The 27,378-nt window shown below is 35.5% G+C and overlaps 1 protein-coding gene across 1 annotated transcript; it reads left to right on the forward strand.

Moving 5' to 3' along the window:
- Window positions 1-225: 225 nt before the first annotated feature.
- On the forward strand, window positions 226-6,097 carry LOC131162497 (VIN3-like protein 2). Its single transcript, XM_058119049.1, has 4 exons — window positions 226-508; window positions 3,244-3,898; window positions 4,494-4,813; window positions 5,025-6,097. Exons 1-4 carry the CDS (start codon window positions 463-465, stop codon window positions 5,846-5,848), a joined length of 1,845 nt encoding a protein of 614 aa, XP_057975032.1. The 5' UTR covers window positions 226-462; the 3' UTR covers window positions 5,849-6,097.
- Window positions 6,098-27,378: the final 21,281 nt, after the last annotated feature.

A 27,378-nucleotide genomic window follows, 5' to 3' on the forward strand; every position in this document is an offset into this window, starting at 1 on the left:
CCGACGGCTACCGAACGCTGATGTGATGGGATGGATCGGTTTGCTGCGCGAAAAAAAGATAACCTGCACCGCTTACCATCCATGTCGAAGTCATCTCAGCCAATGACATCTCTTGGATGCGTGGAAAGTCCAACTTACGCCAGCTGAAGGTGGGTCCCACCAGTATCGCAAGTCCCGAGACTGCTGATCTGAATTTTACAGTAATGGGTAAATTTTCATGTAAATATAAATGTATAATGCAGAATCGACGCCTCGCCCAGAGATTTTTCCAAAATCCAAAATCCTCCAAATCTCGCATTCAATGCCATAATACTATTGTTTAATGCTTGAATGCCTCTCTCTCTCTCTCTCTCTCTCTCTCTCTCTCTCTCTCTCTTCTGTCGTCCTTCTGGGTCGGGTCCTTTCTGTCTTCAATCTCTCTCTCTCTCCCCCGTCCGTCGATTTTTGTATTGATTAATTATTATGAGAAACCCAGAACAAAGAGTTTCAGAAATGGAGCTGTTTTCAGGTTTTTCTCTCTTTCTTTCTCGTCGCGCGCGTGCATGTGTGGGTTTAGGATGGATGCCCCTGTTTTTGCTTATGAAGAAAAAGATACAGAATCGATGGTCATGTTTTCTCTTATTTCTGATGTTTTGTTTGATAATGCATGTTAGATTACTTGTTTAAATCTGGGGTTTTTCTCTTCATTTATTTTTTGGGGTTCCTTGACAATAGTCATTTATACTTGCGAAAGCAATGTATGTTGTGTGGTGTTGGTATATATTTACTAGGCTTCTTGTTCTTGTTTTGCCTTTTTTTTTTGTGGGTTAAAGTTTGTTCTGGGTTTTCTGTTTTATAGACATAAAAGCTATTCTGAACTTTGTTTGATGTCCTATAGTTGATGGTTCTAACTTCTAACTTGGTTCTTCTGCCTGTGGGTTTTGATTTTGGTAATCTAAGTATACATACCATTTCCATGGTATAGTTGTATTCTTGAGTGTTTCTCACTTAAGGAAAAATTTTGGTGGTCCTGGATCACTAAACTGAATAATCCTAATTGAAAAATAAAAAAAACACTCAATTTTGCTTGTTTGGTCTGTCTAGAAATCCAACATTCTGTTAAATTTGAGATTGAGACAATTTCTAGGTTAGTGTGCGAGTAATAACAGAGTGTGACTGTTAGTAATGAGAGCAGCATCACTGCTTGGATCATGTGCCCTCTTGGAGATAGATTTTTGAAGCTTTGCTAGTTAAGAGTATTGAGAATTTTGTTTTGGATCATATTCTGGATATTGTTTTATTTCTTTTGTATGATTTTTGGCTAGCCTGGGCACATCCTTTAGGTTTAGTTAGATTTGCAGAATGCCTATCCTTAGGAATAGACTGGATGTAATAAGTTAGTTGCAATTAGTCATGCAATATATTGTGACATTACTATGAAGAAAATAACAAAGTGAAACCTTTTAGTGAAGCTAGCTTTCAGGATTTGAATAGGGATTGGAAGTATTGGTTGGTGTGATCTCTGTTTTTTGTTGTTTTAGTTCTTTTTTGGTTTGCTCCAGATTCTTTTGGGAGGTGTCTTATTCTCCCACCTAGTAAATTCTCTTCCATTAATGAATTTATTTTGCTATCAAAAAAATAAAATAAAAAAGTGAAACCTTCTATCAATCCGTAATAAGGAATAGACGAGGAATAATTGTTTCCAAATTTCACCATGGGAATGCCTATTCCTTTTTTGTTACACACTGGAAGAAATAATATGAATTATATAAAGAATAGCTATTCTCTCCATTCCCAAATTCCTAATTGTAGTCTATCTTTTTCCTAGGAATAACTATTCCACAAATCTAACATAAACTTAGGGAATATTTTAATGTTGGAGATAAGACTACGTACATTATGCCCTCCGCAGACCCCATATGGTGTGGAAGCCTAGGTATTGCAAGAGCAAGATTTTAATGTAGGTGGTGCTGGGAAGTTTGAATATGAAGTGGAAGCCCAATTGTGGTTCACCATCAAATGATGTGTTTAAACTGCCTGAGGTTGTACTATTTTAACATTTATAGGAGGCTTTCTTAGTGAAATAGGAACCTTTTTAGGTGGATTTTAGTTTCAGTTATACTGTTTTTTATGTGAAAGAAAAAAATTTGTCTTGGCTTGAGCAGATCAAAACCCACCGTTCTCTCAGTGTTAATTCAATATGATGAAATGGAGAGTTCCCTACAGCCCCAATCACTGTGTGTCACAAATAGATGTAAATCAAATTTGGAGGGGCTTACAGGACATTGCTAACCATGATGATCACTAAATGTATGGAAATCATGAAGCAGCATTTTCAAAAACTAAGCATACTTGAGATGATTTCACATGTAGGATCAAGAGAAGTCTAGAAGTAGCCTCAATGAACAATAGGATAAAGGAAATGGATAAATTAACTTCATAGTTTGCAGATTAGACTTGGCATTAACAGTGATTATGATGAAGGAAAATAGATAAATTAACTTCATATTTTGTAGAATAGACTTGGCAGTGACAGTGATTATGCTTTCAGATGATAGAACTTTCAACAAAATAAGGGAATGACCCCTAAGAACATGAATATCAGGAATGCAAAAATGATAATATTTTCAATGTAATGGTAAATGAGAGAGACTATGACCGAATTGAGGGTGAATGGAGGATATGCAACTAATGTTGAAATGGGATATGCTATGGATTATACTGATCTAAATGAAAATTTAGAAAATAATGATGACATTACACAGCATGATTGAATTGGTTTTTCTTTAATAAATACGCAAATATTCTTTGTTATAAAAGCATTAAGCCTGCAAGTTAAGATGTGATTGATTAACTTTTAAGTAAATAATTACATGATATCTTCTGTATAAAAGCATCAAGGGTTCTTAAGGCAGCCTTAATCTTTAGAGCAATCATTTGTTCATAACGTGGTAATATTTTTACCATGCCATGATTATCAGTGCACTATTAGAAACTATATTATAACTGCACGTTGCTTTGGTGTTTGCATGGGTAAGAAACATTGTGTAGAGTACCATTTTGACTATTCATGCAGCAAAATCATATCCTTGGTTATGAGTCTCTAAAATTTATATCTCACCTCATTATTTGAGTTTTGGCCTCATGCAGTTCTAATGAATATCATAATCAGAGAAGAAAATGATGAAATCTAATCAAACAATAACAATTTTGTTCTTTGGAATTTTAAATGCGAATTTGAACATGCATGTTTTCATTTCTCAGATTTTGTACTTGACCCTGCAAAATCTAGTCAGCTAAGCTTGGAAGAGAAACGAGGGCTAGTTCGTGTTATTGCCCAATGGTCAAACGAGGCTCCACAGCTTCTTCACTCATGGACCCGCAGAGAGCTTCTTGAAATTATTTGTGCTGAAATGGGTAAAGAGAGAAAGTACAGTGGCTTTACAAAACTTAAAATGATACAGCACCTCCTAAAGTTAGTTTCTGAGAAGTCCAAAAGGAATAATGGTGAGTATTCTCCCACCTTTTCTCCTGCCAATATCCAAAATGGATCCAAAAGGCCTCGGAAGGATGAACACACTGTTAAACTATCTGGTGACCCACACTGTGTTCCTCTGGATAACACTGAAAAACTACTTTGTCGGAATCTTGCATGCAGAGCCACTTTAAGTCCGGAAGATGCTTTTTGCAAGAGATGTTCTTGCTGTATCTGTCATCAGTATGATGATAACAAGGATCCTAGTCTCTGGTTGATCTGCAGTTCTGATCTTCCAGGGGAGGGTGACTCATGTGGCATGTCATGTCATCTTACATGTGCTCTAAGGCATGATAGAGCTGGAATTATGAAGGATGGCTGCTGTACAAAGTTGGATGGATATTTCTATTGCGTTTCTTGTGGAAAGATAAAGGGACTGATGAGGTAACAGAGCTTTTCTCAGCACCACAAACAGTCAATTTCAATTAGTTGTTCTTTTGATAATGAAGGAAATATTTAGAAGTGGTATTTGATAGAGAAATACCACTGGCAGTTGCAACTTCAGTTCTGCAAACCAAGGCCCTATTGCACATATAAAACTTGGTTTTGGGTTTGGGTTTGTGTATGTAACAATGACAGACATTGTTATCAGTGTCCAACATGTAGGTGTGACACTACTATGCGTTTTTTTTCTCCAGGTTTTTCAAGTTTCCTTGTAAGATTTGAGCAATTTGGTAAAACCTAGCTGGAAAACAAACTATGTCTGCACACACGTACACGCAGACACATGCAGTTACTTTCTATGTGTACTGGGTAGACTTTCATGCTTACATGTTAATCGGTTTTATAGGATTGGTAGTAAGGATGACACTGCTTGTGCAACAATAAATATCTTGAACCAAAATACACTCTAGTACAATGTGATGCTAGTAGAATTATCATATTCACAATATTTTTCCAATTTGGCAAACTAAGATGCTGGAATATATCACTTGAAAGAGAGGGAGGAATTGATTAATTTAATATTTTTGTCCTTCAGAACCTGGAGAAAACAGTTGTTGGTTGCCAAGGAGGCTAGGAGAGTAGATGTACTGTGTCTACGAGTTTTTCTAAGCTACCAGATTCTTAATGGAACTGATAAATACAAAGAACTTAATGAGATTGTGGAGAGTGCCATGAAGAAACTTAGGCATGAAGTTGGGCCTCTTGATCAAGTGTGCATAAAGATGGCACGGGGCATTGTCAACAGGCTCTCTTGTGGTGCTGAGGTTCAGAAATTGTGTGCTTCTGCAGTGGAAGCTTTTGATTCTATGCATGCTGCTCCTAGCCCTGATTCTATAGATCAGAGAGAACACACAAGTAAGTTGATTTCTTTTCCAGAATTTAAAATCCCATTCAATTTATGAGAAAGAAAATGGTTCAACTTTGTTTTCATGATAAACAAATGTGCAATCAAACTTGAGAGAGAGAGAGAGAGAGAGAGATCGATCTTGAATGTGCTATAAAACATTAGGAGAGATTTCGAAATCATTTTGTCCCCTTCTACTACAACTAAAAATCACTCATGCAGAGTGCAAGATCCAATTTGAAGAATGTTCCCCAACCTCGGTAATTATTGTACTTGAATATGAAGATAATCTCCTAGAAGAATTGTTGGGCTGCAAGCTGTGGCATCGAAAGTCTACTGTGCAGGATTATCCAGAACAACCCACTTACATTGTACTGAGGCCAGAGAGAAGGTTCAAGATTATTGATCTCGATCCTTCAAGCGAGTATTTCTGTAAAGTGTCTCTGTTTAGCAGCATGAGAATTTTGGGCACTTGGGAAGCTAAATGGATCTCAACTGCATTAAGTGGAAGCACTTTATCGATTTTTAATGAGCATGAAAAGGAAGAAAGTTCTTTGCAAGCACAAAAGCATTCTCAATTGGATTCCAAAGATTCAAGAAACAATGAACTAGTGTCCAGGGACCACCGCCCAAAGATTCAAGATGGCATCAACAAGAACAAGAATGAAGGATTTAACTTATTGCCTCCTTCCATTAAGGATGTTCCTTTAACATGTCCACTGTCAATTTCTCCTCTCATGCCATGCAAAATGGATGGAGCAGAGGAAGCATTTGGTTCGGGTATAAAGCAAGACAGTAACTATGAATATTCTGTGAGAGCAATTAAATTGTTGGAGCTTGAAGGGCACATAGATAACGAATTCAGAGTTAAATTTCTGACTTGGTTCAGCTTGAAAGCAACAATGCAGGATAGAAGGATAGTGAGTGTTTTTGTTGACACTTTCATGGATGACGCCCCAAGCTTGGCTGGACAGCTTATTGATGCATTCACTGATAAGATTTGCAGTGGACTGAAACCAGTTTCTCAGAATGGGTTCTGCACCTAGTTGTGGCTATAAATATTTTCCAGATAATTCTGCCTTTTTTATCTGAGAAACTTGTGGGGTGCTCTAGGAACCCAACTGAGGTTTCATTCTTTTGGTAAATTAGGTAGTATATGGGTTTTAAATCTCTTGCTAGTTCTTCAAAACTTCAGTTAGTTTCTTAATCATTGTTCGTGGTAGAATTGCACATGGCTTGGTGGCGGACCCTAAACGATCTTATAATTTTAATTTTAGACATTCATTGAGTATAAATTTCTCACTGAATAACAGATTTTTCCATCTTCAACCAACCAAGCATATGCAAGAAATGGGTTTTTATTTTTATTTTTATTTTTATTTTTATATTTTATGACGAACAGCTGGATATCACAAGATAAAACATGTGACCATGCCCATATATGCAGAGGGCAGACAGAATACGGAAGAGCTCCTTTGCATTCTCGTCTGTGCAGCAAACTATGCAATGGTACTAAAAATCCCCCGAAAAAATGAGAGAGAGAGAGAGAGAGAGAGAGAGAGAGCTAATTATTTACATTGGCAAAGTTGTGAGAATACGCATATCTGCTGTTTAATTAGTCAATTCAAAAGATTTTTCAACCCTCAGTTTTCATGAATTATATTTTCAAGAAATCCCTTCTACACTCCCACGCCTCCCCACGCTTAAACACGTTTTCAAATAATAATTAACTCTTCAAAATAAAGAAATATGTAATGATATATTTTACAAATTAATTGTCACACCTTCAAACAATTGCTTCCTTCAGGTCTCTTTGTATTAAAGCATGGTGTCATGAGTTGTAAATTTAAACCCAATCGACGGGCTGCGTGGCACTTGTCGAGGCTCTCCCTTGACAGAGTCAGCCAACAATACACATTCAATCTGGTTGTCATGAACACTCGAGGTTTTCGAAAGCCATCATAGGCATGAAATATCAGTTCCAACAGTAGTGAATTCATGAAAACAAACGATTTTCATACTTAATAATATGTGGAACTAGTTGTTATATTCAATTAATAAAACAACCACACAAGGCATCGTCTGAATAATTCAACATCCAGTAATAAAAATCCCTGCCAAGGGCAAGTGGAGACATCTCTCCTCCCCATTTAATCGAGGTCACATTGTCAATCCCTAACATTTTCCCCCACTTACTCTATCGACGATCTCGTCGATGCATTTGTAAAAAGACTTCACACTCTTGTTGTTGATGACCTTCGTCATTGACTACATGTCTACGAGGTTATACTCTGCATATTTAGTAGTTACTCTATATGACTCATCCATAGTATGAGGGAACCATGAATACTCACTTGTAAAGAGCTGAAAAGGGACACAGACTCATCCACTATGTGAGATTACGATGACTACTAACTTGCAAAGTGTTGAAAAGTTAAACGACTCATCCACTATGTGAGCTAACTACGACTACTGACTAGTAAAAGAGTTAAAAAGGGATACAACTCATCAATTATGTAGGATAACGACGACAACTAACAAGTAAGGATCTAAAATAGGATACAACTCATTAGCTATGTGAGGTAACTACGACAACTAATAGGTAAAGAATCGAAAAGATCTACGACTCATCCATTCCAATTTGTTGCCTTTTGGGTATTGAAATCTGCCGAATCTCGCATCATACCATCATTCAGGTCATTAGAGGCTTGCAATTAACCATCTTAACTTGGTCAGAGCGTGCAACGTTCACCTTGCTTACCCTTTTTTGCACGTTAGGTGTGTCACCCTGCCTACTTTCCTAGGTACTTGGTGGGAACCATTATCCTTTCTCTGCCATACCAACCGAAGCACGCATCATTTACCCTTTCAACCCTTTTGCGCTTGGTGTAACACCCTACCTGATCTCCTGAGCACTTGGTATGAACCATTTTACCATGTTGACTTATAGAGCGTGCAACGTTCACATTGCCTTCCCTTTTGTACTTTTGTGTGACACCTTGCCAACTTTCCTAGGTGCTTGGTGTGAACCATTACCTTCTCTCTGTAGTCTTACTGGAAGTCCTCTGCTCACTTACCCATCAAATTGTCATGGATTCTTTTCCCATCCTATATACACACAAAATAAGCAACAATCTCAATTAACTCTCGTAGGGCGGCCTCAAGCTCTATTGGCACAAACTTGTTGACCTTATGGGTCATATACCATTTTGATCATGACAAATACTTTGGTATTTAATGTTTTTCAAGTTTGTGTGCAGGTTCATATTAGTAAGATCATTTGATGGCACATGTTAACTTGAAGCAAAAGAAGACTCAGAAGCTTCATTTTATTGTAATCTATATTTTGTTCAATTCGGGTATATATTAGTAATATAGGAAAGGTCTGTAATAATCTGCATATCATGCATGTAGGAACTACAAGCTCAAAGGCCTTAGAATGACCCTAGGTCCCTACACATCACTTGGAAATCGAGAGACCTTAGACAAGACTTTGGTCAACTGACGCTAGGTTTTTTAGACTAAGTTAAAATGCCTAAAACCTTAGAAAAGACCCTATATCCTTGCCCTTACACTTAGGATAGTCCCCAAAATCACATATGCTATCAGAGAATTTATTGAATTGAAACATGACTTAAAGGGCTAATATAGTGATGTTTCGAGTTACTGAATCTTGGTGTTTAAAACACCTTGGTCGACCAAACCGTTGAAAGGTCAAATAGTTGACCTGACTTCGAGTGACCGAACCAAAAAGGACTTCACCGTCCTCGGTCAACTGAACTCTTACGCTCACCTTTTTTGCCAACTCGGGCACTTGAACTCTACGTTCAAAATACCCTCGGGCAACCGAACTTCGGACTAGGTGACCAAACCTCGAACAGAATGAAAATCGCCTTGGTTCAGCCACCCGAAGTTCTCATTGGGCACTTGAATTTCAAAATTGTCTTTCCTATTATGAGTGTTCGGGCGACCGAACCTAGAGTCCGGGCGACCGAAACTCTCGAGTTGCTTAATTTTTAACCGCGGTAACTCAGGTTAATTAAAGGTAAATTGGTTTTAAAATTCATTATATAAATTAAATTATACCCTTTGTATCCTAACGGTTATATTTTTGTTGAAGGCTATATATATACCTTCATTTGAAAAAATTAGTGAGACAATTAGGGATTTGATTAGCTAAAATTTCTTTTGAAATTTCTTAGCCCTATTTATTCATACACATTCTATACACTTATATACTACCATCCCTTTGAGAAATCTAGCATTGTGAGTGTTTTAGTCATTGATTATTATTGTTAGAAACCCTCACTTGCTTTTACATATTTGATTTTTGATTGAGGCTTAAGCAAAGGATTTTTCCCCTTGATTTTGTTTAATAAATCTTTGGTTTGGAAAAATCTTATAGCTAAGCGAGTCTTTGCATTATTATTGCAAGACTCATTGAGCTTGTATTTTTGGTTGTGCAAAAATATTTTTACAAGCTTATATTTGAATATCTCTTTGTGCCTATATATTGAGAAAATAATTTTTGAGATATTCTAAATTTCTCTAGGTACAAATCTTTGAAACCCTAAAACTGTGATTGAGATTTATCTTTACATAGTTTAAAAGATTAGCTTGTAGATAATCACTATTCTGAGTGTTGATTGCGCATATACACCATTGAGCTTATAGTTCTTATACTATTGGCGTGCATTGATTATACTGTGGTGTATTGTAGTACATATCTACTTGTGTAAGAAACATTTGGCTGTACATAAAATTTTATATTTTTTGTATTCCAGATGTGGGTCTGAAGAGGGAGACTAGCCCTGCTGAATAGTCCCGGATTGGTTTTGATCCAGTTATGAAAGGTAGGTGCACCATCTTGGTAAGGTGTAGTTGTAAGTTAAGGTCAATCCCGTTAATTGACCTGGTTGTAATTGGTGTTGCTCCACCCGTTAAGTGAGTATTAGTGGAATCCTTGGGCTTGCGAGCTAAAGGCAGAGACGTAGGCAGTATTGGCTGAACCTCGATAACATATCATGTCTACTTTAATTTCCAGAAATTTACATTCCTACACATGTATGTTATATTTAATATATTGTAAATGTTGTGCATGACTTAATTTCCACACTTTATATTTATCTGCACATTTGAGATTGCATAGAAAGACCCTAGGTTGGGAAATACTGTTTGTGAATCTGAAATCAACTTAGGAAGTTTTAAATATCCAATTCACCCCCCCTTTTGGGATTGCACCAAAGTCAACAAAACCCATGCGATTCTGGATTACATCTGACCTTGATGTCATTCAGCCTATTCAAGGCTTCCGACAACTCAATATTCTCTGACAAACCTCAAGCTCTATTGTCCGTTTCCCATAGGGAGGCCGCAAGCTCTATTGGCTCTACCCTTTGGGACAATGAATGGCATCATGCCCTCGATATGTCTTAGTCTACTTAAGGCTTCCAATAACTCAATTCTCTGGCAGACCTCAAGCTCTATTGGTCTGCTTCCCATAGGGAGGCTTCAAGCTCTATTGGCACTACCCCTTGGGATGATGGATGGCATCACGCCCTTGATGTGTTTAGCCTACTCAAAGCAACAACTTAATACTTTATTGCAGACCTCAAGGTCTATTGGTCTGCTTCCTGTAGGGAGGCCTCATGCTCTATTGGCACTACCCCTAGGGATTATGTATTTCATCACACCCTCACTAAGTTTCCAACTGCCTAATCCTCCTTCGAATACCGCAAGCACTATTTGTTTTTCTCCTTCATGAGTTAGGAGATGACATCATGCCCTTAATGTATTTCAACCTATTCTCGAGGCTTTTCCACTACTCCATACTAGGGATTTTCATACATGGAGTGACTTACTCAAGTTCCGCAATTCTATTTTCAAAATCAATTTTCTCTTTGGCGGCCTCAAATTCTATTGGCACACCTTTCTTTTGAGTCATCCCTTGCCTTACATGCCTCCATATTGTTTTGTTTTATAAAATTTTAAATTCTTATTTTCCAACTCATAGTGTTCACACCCACCCAGCTCACGCACACCGTGCTCTGATACCAATTGTCAAGGATTGCCAATTTAAATCCAATTAACGGGCCGTGCGACACTCATCGAGGCTCTCCCTCAACAGAGTCAGCCAAAGACACACATTCAATTCGGTTGTCATTAACACTCGAGAGGTTTTTGAAAGCCATCATAGGCATGAAATATCAATTCCAACAATAATGAATTCATGAAGACAAACGACCTTCATACTCAATGACATGTGGAACTAGTTGTTATATTCAATCAACAAGACAACCAGACGAGTCATCGTCCACATAATTCAACAACCAGTATTAAAATCCCTGGCAAGGGCAAGTGGAGACATCTCTCCTCCCCATTTAACCGAGGTCACACTGTCAACCCCTAACACCTAACAGTTTTTGATCTTCTCATGATTGCGTGTTTCAAATGAAAATCTAATTTGAATTTTAAAATTTAAGAATATTTCTGTCATTCGGTACCACCTCTTTTTTTAAAAAACCAAGAAATTGATCAACTATTTTAATTTTAAAATTCCTAAAATATCTTCAGAATATTTCATGTTTTCTAAATAATAAGACATTGGAGAGCCATGTTATGCTTACCTTAGGCTATGTATTAATTAAGGAAAGAGAGAATAGTAATAGTCGCCATATTTTCTAGCAAATTTCAAAGATAGCATACACATGTACATACATACAAATATAAAAGATCAAAATATTTTATTTTAAAATTTTGCAGACAATACTTCCGAACATTCCATGAAATTGCGTAGTCCTAAGGTCTTTCTAAGCATAAATTTTGAAATTTGAATTCAATTAATTTTTGGATTCAAACATTAACTCGTTACCACATTCAAAGCTTGAAGAGTTTTTTTTTTTTTCAAATTTAAATTTATTTTAATTAAAATTATTTGACAACAATTCGGGTGGAACTTTATTTCCAAAATTGATGCGTCCAAAAAGACATTGGATGGTCCGACATCTTTTAAATAAAAGACGTTGGACTGTCCAGTGCTTTTCAAATAAAAGACTCTGGATCATCCAATATCTTTTGTTCTAGGCGAGGGTCACCACCCGCTGACACGTGGTGGTTAAAAAACGCTATTCCAAGTAGCATTTTTTGCTCACTTAAATCATTTCTTCCTCCTTCCTCTTTGTCTAGCTGAAGTAGAAAGAGTCAAGAGGGGGGGCGCAAACCCAGGTGATTTCTTGTAGGTGAACATTGAGTTCGGATTATACAATCCAAATGCTTTGCCACGAAGTTCAATACAATTTTATACTATATCTTATTCAAATTCAAAAACCCGCAAATTCAGAGTCTCAATTTATATGCTTACAAATGTAGGATAAATATAAATTCATGTAATTTTGGTTAAACTTAATTTTGAAATAAATATTTTGTGTTATTTTTGAAATATAGAAGCATTTTTTTAGTTAATTTAATTTTGACTCTGTAATGTTTAATTATTTTAAACATTTTCAAACACTTTATTAACTTTTTGATCAATCACTCTCAACTAATTGAGACCCATGTTATGCACCATAAGAACTTCAAAAACAAACAAAATAAAATAAAACAGAAAACAAAGTTAGTATGATATTTAAGTTTGTAACTAGATATAGGATATCAAAGTTTTGAAAATAGACATTGTATAATTTTAAATTCATAAAATACAACCTTATATAAGTATTTAATGATTTAGCATGAAAGTCAAAATGTCTCTATATTATGTATATTATGTATTAGAATAGATCATTGTGACCTCAAAAGCCTCATAATCCCATATGGTTGCATAGTAAAAACCATACTTTACTATTTAAGTTTAAGTCAATCATCCAAAACTCCCTAACTTAATTAATGATATCCTCTTTTTTAATAAGATAATTATAATGATGAGAACATATTAAAATTGTTCACCTTCGGTGTAACATATTGGAATCATTCTATTACGGATTCATTCTATAATTGAAATAAAATGACAAAGTAGGGAGATAGTATTTTTTTCATGACGCATTTGAAAAAAAAATTGAAGTATCAAAAGAGAGTACGATGTCAATTCATATATTAAATCTATAAAAAAAAATATTATTTTGATTTATTGCAAGACTAAAGCTATTTGATATACTAGAATTAAATATAAAAAAATTGTTGTTTGGCCTAGGAGTATTTATTATTGATTTAAATTATAAACACTATTAGTAGTTAAATCAACAATTTCAATAAAATTTTTTTCAACAAATGGAATGATCATTATTTTCATGACAATAAGTTCACAACAATTATGCCTAATTAACAACAATTATAATAATGTTCGTATGTAAGATGATAGATAATTAAGCGAAGTCTGAATGATATAGTTTTTTGTTTCTCATAGGCCTCTATTATTTTGGGAGTCATGGTCTAAATGGCAGGAAGCTCAAGCAGTGTTTTGGTGATTGTCTTGTCGTACATGGGGAGAGGGGGAAAATGATTGTAGGAGTAGATGGCGTTGGTTATAGTACTCAGCTAGTTTGAGCAATATGAATTGACAAGAGGGCAAAATTAAACAAATTGTATGCTAAGATATACAAATATTTGCATATTGATCCAAACCATTATGCATTGTAGGTAACTACAAGATTTCTTATGAGGGGGTTAAATGACACAGACTCTTTCAAGTTGTTCCCATAAAAGATGATTATGGTCTACGTATTGCATTGGATGCACACAACTCCTTCCCAAATATTTACACTATGGAGTGTTATGTGGACACCATTTCTCAAATATCAAATGCAAAAATTGGTATCGTTGAGAATAGGCAGGCATTGATGCTCGGGAACGAGTTGCTGAAGTGGGAGAAGACATCCAACCGGCACCTCATTATGAAATGGCTACGTGTGGCATGGATGAGCTAATATAGGAGTGTGGTGTTAGGTGGGGATAATTTGACTAATGTGGATTTGAATGAAGGTCCAAGATCGTCATTCCAGCTGCCTACGTATGGAATGCATGTTTATCACATAGATGAACAATATAGGCACGCTAAAGTTCCCGCTGATTTGTACAACATTACGAACATTGTGTTAGATGAGGGGATGAACATTATGAACTACGTTGATTTCAAAACAAGGAAAATGTCGAGTAGGAAATTATTGAAGGGTTAAATGAATTCACCGATTATACAAACTATGCCATCCGCGATGAATTGCATCCCTCCCCCTGTGAAACAAATGATGACATCTATAATAGACAGTTTATGGACGAACCTCCGACGTATGTTGAAAGTAATGTATAAGATGCATGTGACACGTCAAAAGGAGCTACCTATACAAGTCACTCGTTGGGATGAGTCGTCTAAGTTATGTATGGGGATGATATTTAAGTCCAAGGATTAGTTGATAGTTGCGGTGCAGATTTATCATGCTCAAATACACCATGGCTTCTACATGGTGCAGTCTAACCCCTAGTTATTGGTTGCTAAGTGTAAAGAAGAGTCTAAGTGTAGATGGAGATTGCGTGCAATATTGCAAAAGAAACACAATCTATTCGAAATCACTCAATATGGTGGTCTGCAGATGAGTTTGAATCAAATTATATCACAGGACCATAGCCAAATTACATTGTCCTTAATTTGTGGAGAGATAATGAAAATGATTAGGGGAGATGTGTCTACATCAATCGCCACATTGAAAGAATTTCATGAGCATGGATGACAGGGACATGTACTTGGACCTCCCTTACTTACATGACAACTAGTTGGAGGTCGAGCGATTCCATTATGAAGAGGACATGCTTGGCATGCAGATAGTAGTTCATGGAGCCATTTCAGTGAGACTTTTGAATAGCTGCCATTCGTAGAGATTCAGGATGTCTTTGTCTTGTCAACCCCATATACCTATTCGACATGACCTGATATAGCTGAGCCATCCAGTAGTAGACCGTATCCTGGAGATGTACCTTTATCCTACCGTCCTTCACATGAAGTACCATATTCGAGTACCCCTTAAGAATCTCCTACCATCCCATCTACGCCATTTATGTTTGATACAAGTATAGATGATGAGGACGTGGATACACCAGTAATTCCACCTCGTTCTCACCCTACATCATTACATTAGCCATCTCCCCATCTACTTCATATGGATGATGATGCAGTAGCTCAAGGCGGAGATGGTAGAGGTACAGGACGATAACAGGGCAGTAAACCCAATAGGCATGACCAGTGAGGAGAGGGCGGACATAGATGGCAGCCACCCCCACAAAGGAGACTACCTGCCTAGGGCACTTGAGCAGCACCATTGTTGTATACGTACTTATTTGTATATTGTGTTGTACATTAGTTTAATTCTTATGTATTATCTTTCACTTCTCATTGCATTATTTCTGTTTGATTGGGAATGTTTATTTGTTGTTCCCTAATATGTATATATAATTGGGAAATAATGTTGGCATAGTATTAATGTATAAAGTTATGTACAAAAGTTGTGAAAATATTGTGATTGTTTGCACATGGAAGTTGTTTTCTTTGAACAGATGCAAACATGGATAGGTATACTTGATTTTAAGAGGAGACTTTGCCAAATTTTTTACTCAAGTTCGATGTAGTATGAATGTATAAAGTTGTGAATAAAAGTTGTGAAAATACTGTGATTGTTTGCCAATGAAAGTTATTTTCTTTGAACAGATGTAAGCATGGATAGGTATACTCGATTTTAAGAGGAGAATCTGTCAAATTTTTTACACAAGTTTGATGTAATATGAATGTATAAAGTTATGCATGAAAGTTGTGAAAATATTGTGACTATTTGCTGATGTAAGTTGTTTTCTTTGAATAGGTACAAGCATAGATGGGTGTACTCGATTTTAAGAGGAGACTTTGCCAAATTTTTTACACAAGTTCAATGTAATATAAGTGTATAAAGTTGTGTATGAAAGTTTTGAAAATACTATAACTGTTTGCTTATGAAAGTTGTTTTCTTTGAACAAGTGCAAGCATGGATGAGTGTACTCAATTTTAAGAGGAGACTCTGCTAAATTTTTTACACAAGTTCAATGTAATATGAATGTATTAACTTGTATATGAAAGTTGTAAAAATATTGTGACTGTTTTTCGATGAAATTTGTTTTCTTTGAACAAGTGCAAGCATGATGAGTATACTCGATTTTAAAAGGAGACTCTATCGAAATTTTTTTACACAAGTTCGATGTATAAAGATGTGCATGAAAGTTTTGAAAATACTGTGATTGTTTGTCGATGAAAGTTGTTTTCTTTGAACAGGTGCAAGTATGGATGAGTGTACTTGATTTTAAAAGAAGACTATGCCAATTTTTTTACACAAGTTTGATGTAATATGAATGTATAAAGTTGTGTATGAAAGTTATAAAAATACTGTGATTGTTTGCCGATGAAAGTTGTTTTCTTTGAACAGGTGCAATCATGGATGGGTGTACTCGATTTTAAGAGGACTCTGCCAAATTTTTTACACAAGTTCGATGTAATATGAAGGTATAATGTTGTGTATGAAAGTTGTGAAAATACTATAACTATTTGCCAATGAAATTTTTTTTTTTAATAGGTGCAAGCATGGATATGTATACTCGATTTCAAGAGGGGACTGCCGAATTTTTTACACAAGTTCGATATAGTATAAATGTATAAATTTATGTATGAAAGATGTGAAAAAACTGACTATTTGCCGATGGAAGTTGTTTTTTTTTTTTTTTTCCAAGTGTGGTAAAAAAAACCATATGTTCGTGTTTTTTTCTTTTTTTTCTTTTCACATCTCAGTGCCCATGAGCAATAGTTTGTTTTGTCATGTTTGGCCCATTTGGGAGTTTTTATTTTATTTTTAAAATTTTGTGTTTTGTTCAGTCACTTAACTAATCAAAAATTCACCTTGGGGTTGGGGGGGTTGTTTGGTTTGAGTTCTTAAGTATGTACAACTTATTTTCCATAGTTTTAAGTCCATGTGCATTAAGAATTTTTAATTCGGGTAAAAGATAAGTAAATTGAAGAAGAAATGTCCTTTAATCCAATCTAAAAAAATGTTGTTTCATATTGTTTAATTTCTGCTTTTACAACCGGATGTCTAGTTTTAAACATACATATTGTTCTGTTTCAATGTGAGACCTTCCATAATCAAATAATTAGATATAGCCAAACATCTATGCCAAATAGGATATTGTATTTACTGAAAAAAGAGGTGTTGACTCTATGAGTCCTATCCCATTTTGATGATGACAAATTACCTTGAATCTTACCTGTGCACTGAGCATTTGAACATGATTACTCTTAGCACGCATGGATGGTAAGGATACGATGGAAGCCATAAGGAACTCGATGCTCACACCATAAGATGGCATTTGAAGAGCAAAAGGAATGAAGACCAAATTTGTCAATTGTAATTGCATTATATTTTTGGGTTTGTAATAATGCATTGCATGCATGATAGGATTTAATGCTCAAAGGCCATAGACTAACCATAGGTTCAAATACCCTTATATTAAAATGTCATAATTTATTTTTATAGAGTTGAAAAAGTTCAAGGACAAGTCTGGGAAAAAATCTTTAATTTTAAAAGAGCCCTGGTCGATCAACCCATGCATGCTCAAAATGCATGGTTAATTTTTAATTAAACATTTTCTAAAATTTCCTTCGTGTTCCCAACGATCAAAATTTTTGGGAATTCTATATATACCCCATCATTACTCCAAATTAGAAACTTCATTAGCAAAAATTCTCTCTGAAATCTTTTATGCTCTCATTACTTACATACTTTAATTTTCAAGCATATTATATACTCTCTCTTTCATTCTTTCTTGTCAAAATTATTTTTAGAAGAGGGCATCATCTTCATACACTTCATTTGAAAACCAACTGCAACTTGGAGTGTTCTTGATTTTCATAGTTGTGGGCTTACTCATATATCATTGTTAAAACCTTATACTCTCAAATATCCAATTATTTTTGGAAATATTTCTTAAGAGTTAGCTTTGAGATTTTTCCCATATTATTTCTTATTGATAAATATCGTTAGGAAAATCTCCTTTTAGTTTGTGAGTCTTTTTGCATTTTCATTGCAAGACTCAAGAGCTCAACTTGTGCTTAGTATTAAAAATATTTTTGTCAATCATATCCAACATCTCCTATACTTCATCTTGAAAATAATTTTTGGAGATATTATTTCAAGTATTAGATCTTTGAAGAGTTCTTAATATAAATTTTCTTTTAACTCAAAGATCATTATCTCTAACATATTTCTTTTGAGAGACATACTCACATAGACTATATTGAGCATAAATCTTTATCAAACAATAGTGCATTGGTTATATTGTGGTACAATTTTTTTTTTTTTGGTAAAAGAGGGCGGCACCTCCTAACTTTATTAGAAAACCCCTCACTTATGGCGAAGGAAAACCGTGGTTATAATTTTGAGACTTTGGGACAACAAAAGAAAATTCCAAGACCCTAAAACTAACTTAACCAATATAAACCAAACCAAAAAACCAAACACTAGCAACCAAAAAACTAAGAAACTAAACCACTAAAAGTGTAATAACACAAAACATCATGAGCGCAAAGAAGAAAAACCCAACAAGTCCAATCGAATCATTCCCCTAACTTGCTGAGGAAGATCATCTTGGAAACTATATGATCGAGAAATACTAGATTCACCCTGTTTGGCAAAGAAATCTGCACTTTTATTCGCCTCCCTGTAAACATGTTCCACTTTGAACTGTATGCCTCTTAATGCTAGCATAAGTTCTTCCCACAATCCCATAAGTTTCAAATCGAGCACTTCCCAAAATTTATCCACTGAACCAACAAAGCAGAGTCATATGCAATCTCCACTTGATCAAATCCGAGACCTTTGCACAAATTAATCCCTAAAACAATCGCCTTCAATTCAACCATGTTATTTGTTCCATAACCAAATAATGAGGAAAAAGCTACTTTAAATAAACCTTTTTCATCTCTTATCATGCCTCCACCACCACAATTCCTTGGGTTACCTCTACAGCTCCCATCCACATTCAACTTAACCCAACCTATCCCAAGTTTACACCATCTGACTACACGAGGAAGACGAACCCCCACATTTTTTACTTGAATATCCAAAGCACAAAGGACTGCAATATCCGTGCAAGAAGCAGGTGCACATTTATTTAACTTTTCTGAAATGGATCTCAGCCAATATTTAATATCAAGCCACACAATTCTCACCGAATCATGAATTGTTCCATCCTGGCTCTACATTTATGAGTCCAGAGTCTTCAAATGATGAGACTAGGTATAAGACCTACTAAAATGCCTAACTGTGAGGCCCGTCTTACACAACTAAACCAGACATTAACTTTGCCTTTCCAAGTACTCGTTGCCATACAACTAACACCCAACGCCACTACTGTTTTTTTCCATACCTCCTGAGCAAAAAATCCGGTGCAAAATACATGGTCTAGAGATTCAATCTTGACATTTGAACAACAATCACATCAAGAAGCCATCTAGACCCCTGCTTCTTTAATACGAGTATCAACCGGAAGACAAGCGAACCAAGGCTTCCACATACAAATTGACACCCTTTTTGACAGCATAGGATGCCAGATCCATTTTGCAACTGAGAATTCCTCTTTATGCTCCCTTAAAATTTCCCAAGCACTTGTCATGGTGAATTTCCCATCTGTTGAAGGTTCCCAAATTACTGTATTTGGACCCTATTTGCAAGAAATAATAGAGTTCATTACTTCCTCAGCCTGATCTTCACCCAACAGATCCACTAATAAATCAACATTCCACCTATCTCTATCCCAACAATCTCGAGTTCGAAGCTTATGGTTACTGATTTCATGAACCTTAGCACAAAGGGGGCTGGAGGCTAACCAACGATAAAACCAGAAAGAAGCCGACCCTTCTTTAATTCGAACACGGACATGCTCTAAAACTTCAGGAATCACACGAACAATCAATCTCCAAAATCTAGTTCCTTTCTTTAGTTTCATTTCTTTCAAGTGGTGTTTCTTATGCAAATACTTGACTTTAAAGAATTGAGTCCACATATTATTCATAATTAATATAGAAGCACTTGTATTGTTCACAAAATTTATACTTGCTGTTGTATTCTAGGCGTGGCCTGAGGAGGTGGTGATCTATCCTGTAAGGATCAGTCGTATAGGTTGGGCTCAATCCTGGAATGTGAGCTGGGGTTTCCCTCGTCCAGTAAGGAGAGGGTGGTCTAATCAGTGTTGCTCCACTCGTTAAGTGAGCATTAGTGGAATCCTCTTACTTGTAAGCTTGAGGCGAGGACGTAGGCACTGTTGTTGAACCTCAATAACATATCTCATGTCACTCTTACCTTAATCTTTATTTCCTATACTTAGTTGCTTATCTTTATTTTCCAGATTCATTGCATTGACATTCAGATACTTATTTGTGATCTCTTGAAATATACTAGAACTGTTTTATCTTTTAGATTATTTGAATTTTATTTGTTGAATTAGAACTGTTTAGCAAAGACCCTAGGTTGAGTTATACTGACTGTGGATATTGACCTAAAATTTTAAAGTCTCCAATTCACCTCCCCTCCCCCCATCCTCTTGGAATTACACCAATTACATCAAGAGGTTTGATGCTTGGTTGATGAGAACTCATATAATGCTAAGAAATCATGGAAAGTGGACTCTTCTACATTGGAAAGTTGCTTTGGGGCGGTACATTGGTTGTCCAAGTCACATTCTTCTTTGGAGGTAATATGATGGTGCTTCATAGGTTTAACAAATCCCACAAAATAAGAAAAAATAGTTATGTAAATAATGTAGGAAAAAAATTACTGCTTAGATTATGTTCAGGGTTGGTTGCCCTTGATCCATTTTTTGATCCTAAAAAGAAAAAAACACCTAACAAGGGGCATGGTGGAAATTAGAGATATGTGTAGACACCCTATTTTTGTCCTAGCCAAATAGAACAAGGGTTCTTTTCTCATTGTATTATTATTATTATTATTATTATTATTATTACCTTATTTTTATTATTATTTTATTATCACTATTATTTCATTATTATTACTATAATTTTTTTATTGTTATTATTTATATTATTATTATTATTATTATTATTATTATTTTTATTTTCACTATTATTATTATTGTTAATTATTTTCCTATATTGATATAAGTAATTTATTATTATCACTACTATTTATTTATTTATTTATTTATTTATTATTATTATTATTATTATTATTATTATATTGATATAAGTAATTTATTATTATTACTATTATTTTATTATCATTATTTATTTTCCTATATTGATATAAGTAATTTATTATTATTACTATTATTATTATTATTTATTTTCCTATATTGTTATAGGTAATTTATTATTATCACTATTATTTATTTATTTATTTATTATTATTATTATTATTATTATATCATTCATACCCTATTAGTATTATACTTATATATATTATTACCATAAAGGTATATAAGAAAAAGGAAACATAAAAATAAAAAAATAAAAAAAGAGAAGAGGGTGAGAGGCTAGGGGCGGAAACCCTAGCCCTTTCTGTTGACCTTATTGGTCACGCCCGGTTTTGATTATGACAAATACTCATTGTATCTAATGAGTAGTTGAGTTTTTGTGCAGGAATCAAGAATGATAAAATCAAGATGTGCACAAAGCAAGAAAGGCTTGAAGACAATTTCATAAACTCTTAATTATAATATTTTCCAGTGAAATTGTCTGTAATAGTAATTAGGGTTTTTCGGTTTGTAATAAGCTCACACACATCACATGAATGATTTACTTTGTAAGCTCAAACCGAACCATAGAAAGATCTTAGGGTGTACCTTCGGTCGACCTTCGGTCGACCGACACCGGACTTTTTCGGTGTCTTCAAAATTGGACCCCAAGTAACCTTAGGACACTCACCTTTGCACTTGTATGTAATAGGCACTTGAATAGGGTTTGAATGTTGCAAGAAGGGACCGAAATGCACACTTGGTGCACTTTCGGTCGACCGGCCAACTCAGTTCAATTTGGCCCGGTCGACCGAAACCGGTCCGGGTCAACTATTTGACCCGGTCCCGGTCGACCGACCCCTTACAGGTCATTTGACCTCGGTCGACCGAACCTCCTGGGGGTCAACAGTTTGACCCGCCGGTCGACCGACCATTTTTGTTCGTCAACAACTTGGTCGACCGAAGGGTCTCGGGAAAATTCCCAGCGGTCCGGTCGACCGAGCCATGTAGTTCAAAAAGTGTCCGGTCGACCGAACCTCGGAATATTGAAAAATCGCCCTGCCCGGTCGACCGATCCCTTAGTTCAAAATTCCCCCGGTCGACCGAGCTACTTGAGTCCCGGTCGACCGAACCACTTTTGGTCGACCGGACCTCTCGGGTTGTTCCCATTTTTATCGTGGTTAATATTTTTCTAAACAGGGTTAAAATGCATTAAACTCCATTAAACTTTTCTAACAATACCCTATAGGTCCCCAACGGTCATATTTTCTCCCTTGCCTATATATATGCCTTCATTTGCAAAGATTAAAAGTGATTAGCCACTTTGATCAGGGAAAATTCTTTGAAAATCCAAAACCCTATAATACTCATTCTTAAGCCTCCTACACTCATACTTACCTTCTCATACAAATTAAACCCTTTGTAAGTTGATTGAGTGCTAGTCTAAGTAGGTTTGCTCTCCCATTCATATTTGATTGTTTTATTATCCTTGAGAGCTAAACCTTGAGTATTCTTAGGGGACTTTATTAATAAGTCTATCCTAAGAAAACTTTGATAGATCTTCTAAGATTTGCACCTCCATTGCAACATCTTAAGAAGATAGTATTTGTATTGTGGTTGCAAAACATTTTCAAATATCTACTGTGTTATTAATCTTGAAAATATTTGATGAGATATTTGATAGTGTGATAAAATCTTTGTTGCAATACTCGTTAACTCATATATCTTTTGCTGAATACAAAGATTGAATATCCTTTTGCAAACCAAACTTATACGTTGCTAGAGCTTCATATACATATGTGTATTGAGAAAACTTGTTGATTGAAATATATGAAGTCTGGATGATATCTTTGTTTGAGCACTTAGATTGAATATCTTGTGATACAAAGATCATTTGAGTTTGCACTCTCACGCACTCATTACAACGATAGTAAATCTATTTGAGAGTTGACATCTTAGACCACACTGAGCTTACAAATTATTTCATATTTGTGGTGTATATTATTGCACGAATTTGGGTACATATCTGCTTTACTTGAAAGCACAATCACTGTACCATTTCAGTATAATACACATTGGTTGTATTTCCAGGCACGGGCCTGAAGAGGGAGACTAGCCCTGGAATAGTCCCGGATTGGCTTAGACCCGGTTAGGAAAGCTAGGTGCGTCGTCCTGTTAAGGCGTGTAGGTTGAGGTCAGCCCCGCTAATTGACCTGGTTAAGGTTGAGGTCAGCCCTGTGTTAATTTGACCTGGTTGTAAACGGTGCCGCTCCACCCTTAAGTGAGCTCTTAGTGGAATCCTCTAGCTTGCGAGCTTGAGGCGGGGACGTAGGCACGGTTGGCCGAACCCCGATAACATATGGTGTGTTCATTTATATTTCCGCACTTTATATTAGTCGCACATGTATGTTATGGGTGAATGATGCGTATGACTTAAATTTCACATTATACTTATCTACGCATTTGGAAATTGAATAGGCAGACCCTAGGTTGTGTATATACTGCTGTTTATCCGGCTTAACCTAGGTGATAAATTTTAAAATTCCAATTCACCCCCCCTCTTGACAATACACCAATTCTAACACTTTCATCCTTCGGTTTTGCCTATATAGGCACAGGCTACACACGGGGAAGGGGGGGAGCGCACACAGACCTACAGAAAAAAGGGCCTCTCTTTCTCTCCATCAGCCGTCACCCATCTCCATTCTCCTCTCTGTCTCTCAGTCCACGCCATAGCCGCAACAACCCAGCTCCAGCCAGCACCAAGACTCCACCTTACTCTATTGCTCTTCGTGGGCCACCAGCCACCACGAGCAGCCCCACTCTGCTGCAACTCCGACCAACCCGAGAAGGTTCAGCCACACCTGAGAAGCCCAGCTCTGCGGCCAGCCATGGCTGAGACCTCCAGCCACAGCCGATACCTCTAGCTCCAGCCACTGCCAGTCGCAGTACAGCAACCCAGCTTCTTCCTCTTGCGACCTCCAACACTCCCCACGACCACCAACAGCTACTCCGCCCATACCAGAACCTGCTTCAACACCAGACCATAACAACGTCTTCCCCCCACATTCACAGCCCATAGGTAAAGTCCTTCTCTTTCTGTCACCACACACGTGCACACAGATTCCTTTTTATTACTATTTGTATTATTATTATTATTATTTATTTTTTTTTTCATTTTATTGTTTTGATTTATTCTGATGTTTGGGTTTTCATTGTATATGCAGGTAAGTCTAATATTGATGTTGAGGTTGTGTTTATTATATCAAACTGCAGGGTTTTTATAGTTATTATATTTATTTTAATATTTAATAGTCAGGGTAAGTTTTTTTTTTTGTTGCATTTATTATATAGGTCAATTGTTTTACTAGTATTGTTGTGGAATTTTTATGGCGAGAATTTGTTTTGATATTTAAAGTTTACTCTTTTGTATTCATTGAATTATTATTGTATAATCCTTAATGTTATAATGTGCGATCATGTGTCTAGTATTCATGTTGTAGGTTTTATTATTGTTACAACTATTTTTGATGTTCAATAGTCAAATTTAAGGTCGTTTTTGCAATTATTGCATATTTAATATTTATATATTTAGAATGGTTGTTATTATAACTTATTTTTAAAGGGGGTTATTGTCTAATATTTGTGTATTTAGGTATGTTATATGTAATGTTCACATTAGGGTTATATCCAATATTAGAGTTTAGGGTTCTTGTAATTCATATTTAGTGTCTATATTAAGAATATGGTTATAGTTTAATATTGTGTCATTTTTAGTATTACATTCTATGTTACATATTATTATTATGGTTATATTTATTATTTAGTAGATATTTGTTAATATTCTAATTTTTATGGTATTACTTTTTAGTATCTTTAGTATCTTAATGTATATATATGGTATATAGTATTTTATTACCTATTTATGATATTCACAATATTGTAGTAGATATGTATTCTTATAATTATTGGGTGTATTATGGTAGTTTAATATTTTAGCTTATTATCCCATTAACCTATATTGAAACCTCCCAAACTAGTATTTTTATACTTAGAAAAACCCTATAGGATTTCCAAAATCTGGGAGTGTATTTTACAAATTATTTTTGATTTTATCCCTATGATTTTCTTGCGGGGGTATGAGCCTTCGGGCATCACGTACCCTAAGCTCTGAGGGAATATATATGTATATATTTATTTATTTATTTATTTTTCATATGTATTTATAAATTCATAAAAATGAGTAATTTAAAGAGTTATTAGATTAACTTAGGGATAATTTCAAATTAATTAGGTACCGTTCGTAAGGACGGGTGTGTAGGGGGTGCTCGTACCTTCCCCTCGCGTAACCGAACTCCCGAGCCTAACTCTGGTAATGTAGACTTATTTTACCCCTAACGGGGTAGTCATCACGTGTTCTAACCACACTAAAGGTTAGTGGCGATTCCGACATTCCATGTTTTTCCATGAAAATATAAAAATGATTTTAATTTCGCCGCCCGGGGCACACGCGCTCCTGGGACGTCGCGACAATATGCATTGAAGCTTTTTTAACCCCCTACTAGATATCCCAGTTTAAAGGCACAACCTAAAGAACATTTTTGTTGCCACCTATTCACGTTACTAAGATTATAGGTGTACTCCCAAGAGGGGGGGGGGGTGAATTAGGTTTTAAAACTTTTTTTGCCGAAACTTTAACAAAGTATTACCCCTTTTTGGTTTGATATGATCACACAACCAAAAAAATTCTTATCAGTCACCTTACTAAACCAACCAACAATTCCATGTGTGAATATAAATATGATTTCACAATTCAAATTCAAATCTCAACATTTCAATAGATAAGTAGTATTCAAGGTCAGATTTTCTTTTCAGTATTTATCAATGAAACTATCAATTTCAAAAGATTGATTTTAAGTACCCTAAAATTTTCCTTCAATGAAATAATTAATTTCACAAGTTTTACCTCAGTTGTGGCATTCAGAAATTCAAAATTTAAATCTACTTTGAATTTTCAATCTAACAAATACAATCAATATAGTAATATAGCTCCTTGATTAAAAGATAATCAAAATCAGTATTCCAGCTAATTCCTAATATTCAACAAGTTCTCAACAATTGAATAAACATACATGTAGTTTATATACTTATAAGAATATAAAAAGATTAAGAGAAGAAGAGCTAAATACCAAATTTTTTACTAGGTTCGGCTAGCGGCCTATGTCCTTGCCTCAAGCAACACGTTGTGAGGATTCCCTTTCCACTTCGTTACCAAGTGAAGTATGCCTCTCTCCGTTCAAGGTGGAGATCCCTCTCTAACGAGAACAACCCTCTCGCTAGGCAACGATTCAACAATCCTGAATCATCAAAAACAAAACCAAGGAACAAACTTTGTTCGTTCAATTGATATACTCTCAAAAAAGCATATTTGTACAATGTTAGAATCAATATACTTCAATAAAAAATAATAAAGAAGTTGAAACTCAGAATAATATCACTAGGGTTCTGATTTAGAATTGAGAAAATCAGTAGAACAGATCAAAATCGCGTGAATAATTTCAACAATAACACAACAACTTTCTTAGAATACTTTCAGCAATATAGCTTTGAAATTATAAATTCGTGTATGCTTGGTGTTGTGTATAATTTGAGAAAATATCATGTATATATAGAGCAATAAAGTTTCCTACCATTTTCCCAAAGTTTTCTCTAAGTTTGGAAGCCAAGAAATCAATTTTAGAAACTTTGACAAAGTTGTTTAAAAGTTATAACATAAACATCAGTTGACTATGGCTTGAGGATCAGTCGCCTGATCTTTTTAAGTTCAGAGTATTTTAAAAGTCAGTGCGAAGTCAGTCGACTGGACTTTAAAGGGTCAGCCGCCTACTCTGGTTCTATTTGCTTATTAATAAAGTCAGTAACACATTAGTCACCTGATGTTTAAACATCAGTCGCCTATCCTGCTTGCTACTTCTTTGTTTTTAAACATCAGTCACCTCAAATATTTTCCGTGATTTTAAAATCAGGTGTTCAAGTCAATAATATTTCCTAAGAGCTTCAAATATCAATATTAAATTTGTGAAGTACTTACATGAGACTTTTATAAGATAACATTATCTAAGCACTAAGTCTTCATGCTTTAACTTCCATTCTTTGCCTAGCTTGAACTTATTCTTCAATCAAACACTTGAACTTGATCTTATGAAGACATTTGAGCCTTGAAACTTTACTTAAACAAATATGTTAAGTATCATTTATTTGTTATCTCAAAACGAGATTAAGCCCTATTAGGCCAACACTTACCACGGTGGAGTCCTATATAACTGGGTTG

This window comes from Malania oleifera, chromosome 8 (genome assembly GCF_029873635.1).
Source record: "Malania oleifera isolate guangnan ecotype guangnan chromosome 8, ASM2987363v1, whole genome shotgun sequence".
In the NCBI taxonomy this organism is placed as follows: domain Eukaryota; kingdom Viridiplantae; phylum Streptophyta; class Magnoliopsida; order Santalales; family Ximeniaceae; genus Malania; species Malania oleifera.

Excerpts from the sequence above, each read along its gene's own strand:
- LOC131162497 (XM_058119049.1), top strand. The coding sequence starts at position 463 with ATGAGAAACCCAGAACAAAGAGTTTCAGAAATGGAGCTGTTTTCAG. Across the intron at positions 509-3,243 it reads AGAAATGGAGCTGTTTTCAG|ATTTTGTACTTGACCCTGCA; the intron begins GTTTTTCTCTCT and ends TTCATTTCTCAG. Across the intron at positions 3,899-4,493 it reads AAGATAAAGGGACTGATGAG|AACCTGGAGAAAACAGTTGT; the intron begins GTAACAGAGCTT and ends TTTGTCCTTCAG.